Consider the following 12,868-nt stretch of genomic DNA (forward strand, 5'->3'; position numbering starts at 1 on the left):
ATTGCCATGTTGACAACTCTCCACAAGAGACCAAAATGACACAGATATTAGCAACTATAGGTCATCGTACGGCCTTCAACAACGAGCAAAGACCATACCGCATACTCAGCTTTAAAAGGCACCGAAATGAAAATGTAAAACAATTCAAACGAGAAAACTAGCGGCCTTATTTATGTACAAAAAATGAACGAAAAACAAATATGTAACGCATAAACAAACGACAACCACTGAAGTACAGGCTCCTTACTTAAATGTTCAGAACATACTAAATGTATATTCATATTGAAATTGATAGAAAACCACACATTGGAAATTTTGGAAATAAAGGAGGAGGGATTAAAAAAACATTTTCCTGTCCCCAATAACCTACGATTTATGATAATTTTGCTGAAATTCTCCAGTCATTCAATATTTCACAAAATTCTTCCAACAACACTTTACATACTTTAAACTACGCTCTGAATGCCCGCGATTTCGCAGGTGTGTTCTAGTTCATAATAATAATAAAACCGTCAAAGTGTTAGCTGTCGAATTTGTCGTAATTCTGAAAATTCGGAAATATTAAGAAAAACAAAACACACGACTTCTACTATGTAATTTTTAATGCAGTTCTTTTTAATAAAATTAAACAGAGTAAAACAGGTATTAAACTTATAATAGTATTCATCGTGTATCCCATTTTAGTACAACGCAAACCTCTGCAAAACAGTTTCGAATCACTGACATTGTCGTCATAAAATACTCCGAATAGATATTGTAAGAGAAGGGCGATAACTGCGTGTGCTCCTTTGATCATGCCGTAATTTCTGTTATAGTTGTCAATGTGGAACATTTCACTAACGATACAGCTTATTAACGCATACAAAGCACCTAATGACATTCCAGTTAAAACTACAGATAAAACAATAAAAGCCAGGTTTTGAACAAAAAACATATTAATAAAAGAACATAATGTTTGTAACGTACATGAAAATAAAAGGAAGGGGATTCTTGTTAAAGATAATCGCAGTTTATCAGACAAAATTCCCACTACAATACCACCAATTGAAGAAAATACTGGAACAAAACTAAAAATGTAAGAATCAAATCTACTCAACCCGGAGACTTGAGTCAACACAGTTAAGTTGGTTTGCAACACAGAACCTGTGGCAAACGCTAGCGTTGACAACCAGGCTAACAACTGATAGTTTGGGTCTTTGACAATTTGCAGAAAGGTATTTTTAAGTATAACTTCTGTGGGATGCACTTCTACACTTATCAAACTTGGATCATGAGTATCATCTTCAGGCAAGATATTCGTATAAACTGTTTCCAAATGTACTTCACGAAGAAACAATAAACAGAATATATATACAAATACACTAAAGAAAAAAAGAAATATCATGAGTTGTTGAAATCGATGATTCTTTGGCGGAATGATGTAATAAACAATGGAAAACAGCAGCATTCCAATACTGATACTCTCTCCCATTATTGCCATAATTATTCCTCTGTATGATGAAGAAAAATTCTTCGCAATTATCTTCTGTGATATAATAATCTGAATAGAATCACTTAATCCTAAAACAAAAAAGAAGGATGTTGGAATACACAGGTGTCGGATTAGGCAGGTTACACGTACAGTATATATATACATATGTATTTTTATTTTATTGTTTTGTAGATTTTGTTCTTGTCCTGTGTTATGCTGTTGACCAGCTGTCCCGCTGTCCTACATGCATTTTTTTTTAATTGTTACCTAATTTGTTAAGTCAGAACCTGTTATAGTTATATATTCAGGTTACGTTTTGCTCATCATTAAAGTCCGTACATGCGATCTACATGTATATTTCATGGAGTTCATTATTCATTTAATTTCTACTCTTTCTTTTTTGAAGTATGATTAATTAGGATATGAAATCAATTGGTCATGATATGGTTAAAATAATATTGTCCTTAATTTACAATCCATACATACACTTACCGTTACACAGAAATCCGAACATAATGAAGTAATTGTTTGTCATATGCTGATCTAATATCGCCATCAATAATACAGTCGGCCCAATCATAGTAAACACGAAACCAACCACCAATAAGCACATGGGATTTAATGAATCTGTAAACGTACATAACACGAATCCAATTCCGTTTCCTATAATCTGGATGGAAGCGAACATTTCAACTAATAAAACAAGAAAAACAAGAAAAAGGAATCGTAATTGAATATCAACCAACCGATTTATACTAAATTGTATATAAAGGCATATTGAAACTAAATTGTATAAAAAGGCATATATAAACTAAATTGTATATAAACTAAGGCATATCTAAACTAAATTGTGTATAAAGGCATATCTAAACTAAAATTGATAGATTATCTAAAAAATAGTTTCATTGCGGTAATTGCGTACGATACATTAAATTTGATAAGAATAATGTGTCTATAGTACACGGGTGCCCCTCTGGCAATGGCATTTTTCATGTTCAATGGATCGTGAAATTGGGGTCAAATCTTTTATTTGGCATTAATATTAGACAGATTTTATCAAAGGCAACATGTGAATTAAGTTACAAATTGATTGGCCTTCAACTTCACCCAAAACTACCTTGACCAAAAACTTTAACCTGAAGCGGGACAGACGGACGGGACGGATGGACGAACGTACAGACCGAAAAACATAATGCCCCCAACACTTTAACCTGAAGCGGGAACTATCATTTTATATGTTCAGGGGTGTAAATAGGGATCAAAACTCTAATTTGGCATTACAATTAGAAAGATCATATCATAGGGGTGTACTAATTTTCAAGTTGATTGGACTTCAACTTCATCAAAAACTACCTCGAACCTGAAACAGGAAAGACGGACAAACGAACGTTGTTACAGTGTTAAAGGGGCACTAGCTACGAGATATATAAAAAAATCTAAAGTATGATTTGTTTTTGTTCAATCAATAATGAAAGTGAAATAGTGAAATAATAATTCGCTTTTGGCAGCCAAAGTGGTTCAATTTTGTCAAATTAAGCTAAATAACATTGATAATGACTTATTCACTTGCAAGTGAATAATTGGACCTCATTAAATCCGTATTTATGTGAACTTCAATGTAACTCCTTTACTAGAGATGGACAACGCATGCGTACGTGTACTGGTTATTTTAAAGAAAATAACGTCAACATTGAACGTGAAACAAAGGTAAATCATTTGGTGACTGATTCGATCCACAAAAAACTTTCTTCTACAGGTAAAAACGATGAGAAACATATATTTTTAATCTACAAAATTAAATTAAACCGACCTATAAAAATCCAATTGCACGTGTTGGCTTAATCTATTTATATCTATATTTATGTTTACATCGCTTATATGGTCAACTCGATAGTAAATAAGATGGAGTCTAGACTAAAATACACACGAAACGAAACTACATATCATTGACCCTATGCTCTGAAAATTGTTTACTTCAGACTTTTGATAGTTTGGATACATGTTTTACATAGTTATCAATAAAATATGAGTATTTGAGTGCCCCTTCAAGAGTTTCTGTGTTTCAGTGTCAAGTTTATCTCTGTGATACAGTGTCAAGTTTATCTCTGTGACACAGTATCAAGTTTCTGTCAATGTTTTATGGTGTTAACTTTCTTTCTGTGTTATAATGTCGAATGTCTTACTTTGTTACGGTGTCAAGTGTTTTTTTTTATGTTAGTGTTAAATTTCTCTCGTTGTTATAGTTTCAAGTTTCTTTCATTGATACATTATCAAATGTCTTTCTGTTTAACGGTACCAACTTGTTTGCCTGTATTAGAGTCTAAAGTTTCTACCTGATATTGCCGGATACACCTGTATGTGCAAATAGCCATTTTGAAATCACAAAATAAATCAATCTTTGTAAAGCATGACTGACTATAATATAAAAAAAAGGGCATACATGCTTTGCTTGATAGCTAGTTTGGGTTATACATATAATAACATCATTACCTTGTTTCTTATTGGCGTTAAATATGACTTGAAGCTCATTTGCATATATATAGAATATTTCTGATGGTCCCAACAGCGCATTGGCAAGAACACCAGCAACAAATGACAACCATAATCTCAATTTCTGTCTTTTGATCGGTGATGAAATATGCATGTCTTTTGAGTAATTATGCTAGAAACAATAACTGTAAAAATAAGAAGATATGATATGATTTCGAATGAGACAATGCTCGAAACAAAAATCTGAATGACACCAAAATTAACAACTTTAGATAACCGTAAAACCCATTACGCATAGTCAGCTACGAATAGTCCCGAAATGACCAATCTATTCAAACGAGAAAACTAACGGCCTGATTTATGTACAAAATAATGAACGAAAACACAAATTGATATACAGCAACAAACGACAACCACTAAATTGCACGCTCCTAACTTAGAACAGACATTCAAAGAATATTGCGGGGTTTAAATAGTTTATTGGTGCTAAACCCTGCCTTTAAGAACAAACTATTATAACAAAAACAGTTATAAAGGGCTTTACTCATCTGTTCGACACAATGAAGATATCCATAATAAAAAAAACACTTTGAAACATGACGTTTAAATGTATACTAAAGGTTTCATAAGTATATGTATTCAACGAATATCAAGTAAAAACATTCACTACACTTACCTTATCAACAGTATTCCCCAAATTAAAGACCGTGTTTGAATAAACCTCCTTGGCATGTAAATAGATCTAAAAGTATAAATGGTCTATCAAAACAGTTAATCAATAAAAGAGGGACGTGAGATACCAAAGGGACAGTCAAACTCATAAATCTAAACCAAACTGACAACGCCATGGCCAAAAATGAAAAAGACAAACAGAAAAACAATAGTACACATGACACAACATAGAAAACTAAAGAACAAACAACACGAACCCCACCAAAAACCAGGGGTGATCTCAGGTGCTCCGGAAGGGTAAGCAGATCCTGCTCCACATGCGGAGCAGGATCTGAATAGATACAATACAATTTGATAACAAATTCTTCCATACATAATCTTAAATTATGTTATTATATAATTAATATGCAATTTGAATTCGTATTTCATATTAGTATGTAACAGGAGGTTTGAATACAATCATAGGTACAAATTGCTTTCGTGAAACACTAAAAGACATTTGCGCTTTTAAATTAAATAATTGAAATTGCTTCTTTTTGTAAATTTGATGGGTGTACAAGCGTTTCCAGAAGTATATTTTGTAAGACGCACATAAATGTGCACACGGTCAGCGCTTTTACGACCCTATACACTTATTAAAAGAAGCATTCAATACTTATAATTACATTTTTTGCTAGGATCATGCAAACACGAGTCCTATCATGTTTTTCTTTTATTTACCTGAGTATGCACTTTATTGTAGAAGCTCGAAGTATCCTAGTTGTTAAATTGTATTTAAGAATTGAATGCTTCATTTTGTTAATTCATTTCGGGAGGGATTGTGCCTGATATTCATATGATGAAGACATAATCTTTCAATCAGTTTAATTGAGGTCACGAGCTGGCATGTCAGTTAACTGCTAGTAGTCTATTGTTATTTATGTATTATTGTCATTTTGTTTATTTTCTTTTGTTACATCTTCTGACATCGGACTCGGACTTCTCTTGAACTGAATTTTAATGCGCGTATTGTTATGCGTTTACTTTTCTACTTTGGCTAGAGGTATATGGGGAGGGTTGAGATCTCATAAACATGTTCAACCCTACCGCAATTTTGCGCCTGTCCCAAGTCAGGAGCCTCTGGCCTTTGTTAGTCTTGTATGATTTTTAATTTTAGTTTCTTGTGTATAATTCGGAGTTTAGTATGACGTCCATTATCACTGAACTAATATACATATTTTTAAGGGGTCAGCTGAAGGCGCCTCTGGTGCGGGAGTTTCTCGCTACATTGAAGACCCATTGGTGGCCTTCGGCTGTTTTCTGCTCTGTGGTCGGGTTGTTGTCGATTTGACACATTCCCCATTTTCTTTCTCAGTTTTATTGGGATGTAAAAGCGTTAACCGAAGTACATTTGTATGAAGCGTTGAAGCTCTTCAGTCTAAAAATGTGCGCACGGTCAACGCTTTTACAACCCTATAAAACTACTCAAAGAAGCATTTAATACTTATAATTACATATTTTCGCTATAATAATGAAAACTCGATTACTACCAAATGCAAGTTTTCCTTAATTTACCTATGCACTTCATTGTGAAAATGTGTGTCATTGTGAAATGGTAGTTGATTTTAGATTGACGCGAGAAGGCTGTTAGCCGAATGAAAGAACGTATTTTAATGAAACATACATGCAATGTAATTTCAATGAAAGTATCAACGTTCACCTACGGGTGATGCAGGGTACTGAAGGGTGTTAAAATATCCATATCTACGAATCTTATGGCCTTAGACCAAATCTGGCGATATTTACAGAAATTCGACCTCACATGGTTTTATTGAAATTTGGTAATTTGACGTATCATAAACAAGATGTAGGGTATTACTTTAAGTATAAACCTACAGGTTGTCAAAAATAAGACGTTTTTAATCCAGAGACTGAGAAACTCGAATTTACAGAATTTGGCACTCAATTTGCAAAGCTAGATCATGTGTCCCATTCATTGACAATGTGGCAGCCAAGTGATGCATTCACTAAAATGAGTGCAAATGAACGACATTATAAGATAACATCGTTAGTGGATTACAATGTAAATATTTAATTACAGGCATTATGAATAATCTACCGGAAACGCTCGCCCAGATCCGAACAGCTCTTTTTAGGGAATGGAACAACATCCCTCAAGACTTTATTCGACGTCTTATTGATTCCATGCGACGGAGGTGTCAGGCGGTCATAAATTCAAGAGGTGGTCATACAAGGTATTGACATATTAACCTGAATTCTGTAGTCGCCCTGTTTGAAATTGTCCAAAAATGTGCAATGATGATGACTATTGTTTTCTATAGAGAAAACTTGTTATTTTTCTCTTTAAAATTATGTTAGCTAACTATTCCATTAACTTTTTGTTATCATTTTTTATTATAAAAAAATTAAATGATCTTACAATGATGTAAACGTTTCTTTTTTTTTGCCTAGTATATCAGTATAATAGTCCAAGGTATACTGATTTGTATCACTACAATATAATAGTTATTCCGGTGAGATTAAATTTCCTGTCATTTATTCATCATCCAAGCACGCACGAACTTGTATTAGAAAAAAATATCTCTGTAAATTAACCTCAGTTTCAGGTATAGAAATGTGATCTGTTTCTGTGACATGTGCTTTTGACCATCCACAAGAACCTGCGGTCATCCGATGTTCAGTATTTCAGTACTGTGATTTATGTTGTTGCATAAATGAATATCTGATAACTAAAGGATGATATTATTTGTACACAGCATCATGCGCAATAAACCACATTTATGAATCACTGTCTTTAATAATGACAAAATAAGATTACCTTACTTACTCAACTATCATTTATTTTCGGACGACAACATCCTTTACTAGAAATAATTGAATTCATTTTTAATTTTGAACAGCATCTTTTTTCATTTATCTATATATTGATATGGCGTAATTGATAAGGCGAAATTGATAAAAAAAAAGCCAACTATATATATATTAAGAATCTGATATTAACAGTGTTATGCAACACATGGTGACATAAACTTATACACAGTTGTTACATATAGCAATTGACGTTATATAATTATGATAATATTTGAACAACAAAACAAATCTCCTAAATAGCAGCATGAAAAATAATATACCATACAACGGGTGCGTAAAAATCTCGTCGCGTGTTTTTTTTTTTGTCTGTCATGTTTAGAACATCATAAATGGTTGCCTTAATGATAAATTTTGTTGGTTTTCGATTTGTTTTGAAGCATTATTTTTCTTAATTTATTGAAAACAGATCTGCGAACGGTTTTGTTTGAATTTTCGCATTTTCCTCAGACGAGTCCAAAATCGAGTTTGACACTTTGCAAAGAAATTTTCGTTATTATTGACGGCAAATAGACATCACGATATAGTTTGTTTGTTTTTTGTTGTTAGAACACTGTCTCATTGGGGTATACCCATCGCCTCCTTGCATTGTATATAGTTACATGTATATAAGATCTTTCAATAACAGGTGTTTCTTTTTAGAGTCTGGACCGTGATCATATCAGTAAATTGCATTTAAATCTCGATTATAAAGTTTTAACTAGCATTTCGTTAAGAGGCAAAATGTACATTGTTTTTTTTTTTTTCATTTTGTCTTGAAACTTTTAAACGTGATTAAACGTCATGAATACTTTCAATCATTGTATAATATACAAATGTAGTTAGAACCTCACTTAAAACGAATCAAAGGCGCATATCTAGAATCTTAACTCTATATAAACAAAATTTATATTTATTCCATACCCTTTATTCCAAACTAGCAACATTGAACAGAACATGTAGTTAATTTATATGGGTATACTCAGGAGTATAGTTAAAAACCCATGACTTTCTTCTTTAATTGACAACTTCTGTAACTATAAATAATTTATGACGTCGGCCTTACGAGATCAGTTAGAAAAAATAAAACAACACACATCTTTCAATGCAATGAAAATATGAAACAGGCTTGTATACGTCTAAGACTGTTTACATATTAAAGTCTTGGGTTTTGGAACTACTCTTTCTTGTTTTATTGACAACTTCTGTAACTATAAATTATTTATGACGTCGGCCTTACGAGATCAATTAGAAAAAATAAAACAACACAAATCTTTCAATGCAATGAAAATATGAAGCAGGCTTGTATACGTCTAAGACTGTTTACATATTAAAGTCTTGGGTTTTGGAACTACTCTTTCTTGTTTAATTGACAACTACTGTAACTATAAATAATTTAAGACGTCGGCCTTACGACATCAGTTAGAAAAAATAAGACAACACACATCTTTCAATGCAATGAAAATAAGAAGCAGGCTTGTATATATACGTCTAAGACTGTTTCTTAAATTTATTCTTACATACTTTTGATTTTTTAACCCTGTATGCTAACATTCCCATGAAAATTTTAAAATTGTTTGTACGCACATTGAACGACAAATTTATGTGACGTATAAAATTTTCTGACGTCAGACACTCAAATTAATAAATGTGTTCGTAGATAGTAGATGTTTTTGTGTTCTGTTAAATTGTTTCTTTTAAAATTGTTAAACGATGATGACTGATGTACCCATATTTTGACTATTTTATTAATTGTGTCTGTTTATTTAACGCATCAATGTAAAAATATCGGAAATTGATGAGACTGTCATTAAAGTGAGAGGGTTAGCGCTATAGAACCAGGTTTAATCCACCATTTTCTACATTTGAAAATGCCTGTACCAAGTCAGGAATTTGACAGTTCTTGTCCATTCGTTTTTGATGCGTTTTGTTTGATTTTGCCATGTGATTATGGACTTTCCCAATTGATCTTCCTCTAAGTTCAGTATTTTTGTGATTTTACTTTTTAACATATTAAAGTCTTGGGTTTTGAAACTACTCTTTCTTGTTTTATTGACAACTTCTGTTACTATAAATAATTTATGACGTCGGCCTTACGAGATAAAATAGAAAAAATAAAATAACACATATCTTTCAATGCAATGAAAATAGAAAGCAGACATGTATACGCCTAAGACTGTTTACATATATGGGCCCGTATTGTAATAAGTGATTCTATAAATCTTTCAAGATCGTTGAAATGCCCTTTTATGTCATTACCAAATTTTAGACTACGTGTACTTTAATTAATTAAGATTGGGGTTTGTCAAACCCAATTATTTACGTTACCGGATATAATTGGGATGTATAATTATGTTTACCGTGATTCTTAAAAATCAGTTATGTTTTTTTATCGTCAAGTAGAAATGAAATCTATTTTTTTGTTGGAGTTTGTGTGGACAATAATTGTTTATATTTTCGTCGGTTTTTGTTTTCACCATGTTGGAGTCTTGTCTTCGACTTATGGGTTCTAATGCACCTTTGCATCTTTTGTTCGTTAAAAAAATAATTAAAGTAGATTGCATAAAAAATATATTACTAACACATGCATTACATTTTGAATTAAATGAAGCATTCAAAAGAATGATTTAATCATTCTTTGTAAGGTACAGGGATGGATGTCTGTGAACCCAATTTTAGAATTTAATGAAAGTCAAACTATTGTTTAAACGATAATTATTTTTTTATAGTTTCTTTAGAAACTAAGAAGTTATATATAATGAAATAAAATTATATAACACCATGCTTGACTTAAATTCACTTTGCATGTATTGATGTGTGAATGCACACGGAAACTAATTCAAACCGAATACTAACCAAACACATGACACATCATTTGTAACGAGATATTTTCATATACTCTAAGGAATAGTATTATAAATAGAATTATGGACTTTTTCATTAGGTTATTTAATACAGAATAGTTAACCCAGAGATATTATATTCACCGAGGTAAACGGACGAGGGTGATATGTCTCTTTGGTAGATTAGGGAGCTACTATTTGATTTTTAGGGGGGAGGGGGGTTGGATGAAATTGGAAAAAAATAGGCAGGACAGGAGTTCTGAGTAAAAAAAAAGCAGGATGACACACTTTGCTAAAAAAAGGCAGGATAACAATTTATGAAAAAAAGTCAGGACAAACTAATAAAAAAAAAGGCAGGACCGAACAGAGCGAAAAATAAATGGGCAGTACCGAGATTGCTAAATAAATGCAGGAGAAATTTTTTAATCCTGCCCCCACCCCCCCCCCCACCCCCATTAAAATCAAATAGTAGCTCCCTGAATCATTTTATCGACTGAAATCAAAGTCAAAAATTGATTTATTATATGACTTTTTATCATTCTCAAATGTTCTAGTATTTGCTCAAGATACTTTTAACACTGCCTGTTGATTAATTATACTAAATACATCTGCTTTTGAAGTTTCTAACTTTCATAAGATAAATGTTTCAATAAAGGTTAATACAAATGTGGACAATAAAAAATTAAAACATAAACCGACCACAAGATTAAGAAAAAGAAAAAACAGGTTCATTTTATAAACAAATATTTACTCACCCTATCTTTGAAATAATTTAATCAAATCCTTTTTGGAAAGGATTTATTAAATCCTTTTTGATAATCAAAATCATTAATCCATTTTCTTTTATGAATGAACTACACATCCCTTTAACAAATCGCACGTGGTAAATGATCACTTTAAATGTAATTGAAATTAACATAACAAAAGACTTGATGTAGGATAAAATTGAAACTGCTTAATACATACATGTAGCCTTTGTGAGAAATAAATACAATTGTACGAGGATAGATAATTTTTATAAAGGTTGATGTTAATAATTCATAGTTGGAGTTTTTTTTTCTTCTCATTTGCTTTTTCCCCGACAAATGAGACTGTAAAAATTGGGACCCCCTTAGTTGCTCCCCTGGGCAACTGAGGGTTGATGTAACAGGTGATTGTTAATAAAATATGTTTAATATTAAAAAAAATAAATAATAAAACCGAGATATTGCATGACGACGTTACCTTGGAATATCTATAAATAGATTTTTAGGCACACGGACGCAGCTCCAAATCTCATATCAACCTCACGTTCCAATGTCAGTTATCCATCATCTTGATATTTTTATGCAGGTGGTTCATCCAGTTCACGAACAATTTATGGCTCTCTTTATTATATAATGTGTACTGAAGTAGTACAGATATGTTACAGTGAACAACTGTTTGTATTATAACTTTATATTTGAAAAAAATAACTTTTGCACAACCACTCACCCGTAGGAAAATGAAACTCTATCACTTTTCAGTGACTTTTATTATTACGAACTATTGTAAGCTTATTCATCGTTGTGTATATACAGTAGTTTTGCTTTAATAAAAAAATTAATTAATTGCTGTCCATTCGTTTGATGTGTTTTGTTATTTGCTTTTGCCATTTGATTAGGGACTTTCCGTCTTCAATTTTCCTTGGAATTCAGTATTTTTGTGATTTTACTTTTTAATACAAAACAGAATATCTCGTTTGAAAACGGATTGAATGATGAGCCTTTGACAGAAAACTCACAGTAAAACAAAATAAGATTATATACGTTAAACACGTCTTCCGATATCTCGAAAGGAGATTTATTGACTAGTGAAAATATATATCGAAGTAAAAATACAGTATTTGAGGTGCATCTTCTTATTTTATCTTTAATCTTTACAAATTTAATATAAATAATAAATGACAAGAACAGATATTTCTCAACCATATATAATGCGAGTTTTAAATCAAATCAAATCAAAACAAATATTTTATTGTCATATCAAACTTTACAGTTTGTGACCAACATATATTAACACAATAAACACAATAAACATACATATTAAACATACACAATAACAACAGCATCACATTTTGTTTTAACAACAAACAAGTTGTCAAGAGTCCCCTGCCTTCAGTTCTAATGACTTTTTCAAGAAGGATCCTAACTTATTTGTTTGTAAAGGCGATGATGGATTTAGTAAATATTGAATTTTTTCTTCTTCATTTAAATTATTAAATTTATTATTTTCAGTACATATGTGATGAAAAAAATCATTTCTTAGAGTTTTATTATACTTACAATAGAGTAAAAAATGTTTCTCATCCTCTAGTATTTTACATTTATGGCAAAGTCGTTCCTCTCTTGGGATTTTAAAATATCTCCCCTTTTCAATCAAAAGGGAGTGATCACTTATTCTAAATTTAGTGATTAATCTCCTTATCTGAAAATTAGATGTATTAAGATAAGATTCTAGTTTGTAATTTTTTTTAATTTTTTTATAAAGAAAAAATTTACTTTTATCATCAATGTTTTGAAATTTA

The 12,868-nt window shown here is 31.6% G+C and overlaps 1 protein-coding gene across 1 annotated transcript; it reads right to left on the reverse strand.

Annotated features, from left to right (window-relative positions):
• Nucleotides 1-589: 589 nt before the first annotated feature.
• On the reverse strand, nt 590-11,658 carry LOC139489181 (uncharacterized). The gene is made up of 5 exons (XM_071275360.1): nt 11,548-11,658; nt 4,638-4,703; nt 3,962-4,146; nt 1,964-2,164; nt 590-1,560 (listed from the first exon to the last, which is right to left on the reverse strand). The coding sequence occupies exons 3-5, from the start codon at nt 4,113-4,115 to the stop codon at nt 590-592; spliced, it is 1,326 nt and encodes a 441-aa protein (XP_071131461.1). The 5' UTR covers nt 4,116-4,146; nt 4,638-4,703; nt 11,548-11,658.
• Nucleotides 11,659-12,868: the final 1,210 nt, after the last annotated feature.

Source organism: Mytilus edulis, chromosome 9, assembly GCF_963676685.1.
Source record: "Mytilus edulis chromosome 9, xbMytEdul2.2, whole genome shotgun sequence".
In the NCBI taxonomy this organism is placed as follows: Eukaryota; Metazoa; Mollusca; class Bivalvia; order Mytilida; family Mytilidae; genus Mytilus; species Mytilus edulis.

Excerpts from the sequence above, each read along its gene's own strand:
- LOC139489181 (XM_071275360.1), bottom strand. The coding sequence starts at position 4,115 with ATGCATATTTCATCACCGATCAAAAGACAGAAATTGAGATTATGGTTG. Across the intron at positions 2,165-3,961 it reads TAACGCCAATAAGAAACAAG|TTGAAATGTTCGCTTCCATC; the intron begins GTAATGATGTTA and ends TTGTTTTATTAG. Across the intron at positions 1,561-1,963 it reads GTTCGGATTTCTGTGTAACG|GATTAAGTGATTCTATTCAG; the intron begins GTAAGTGTATGT and ends TTTTTGTTTTAG.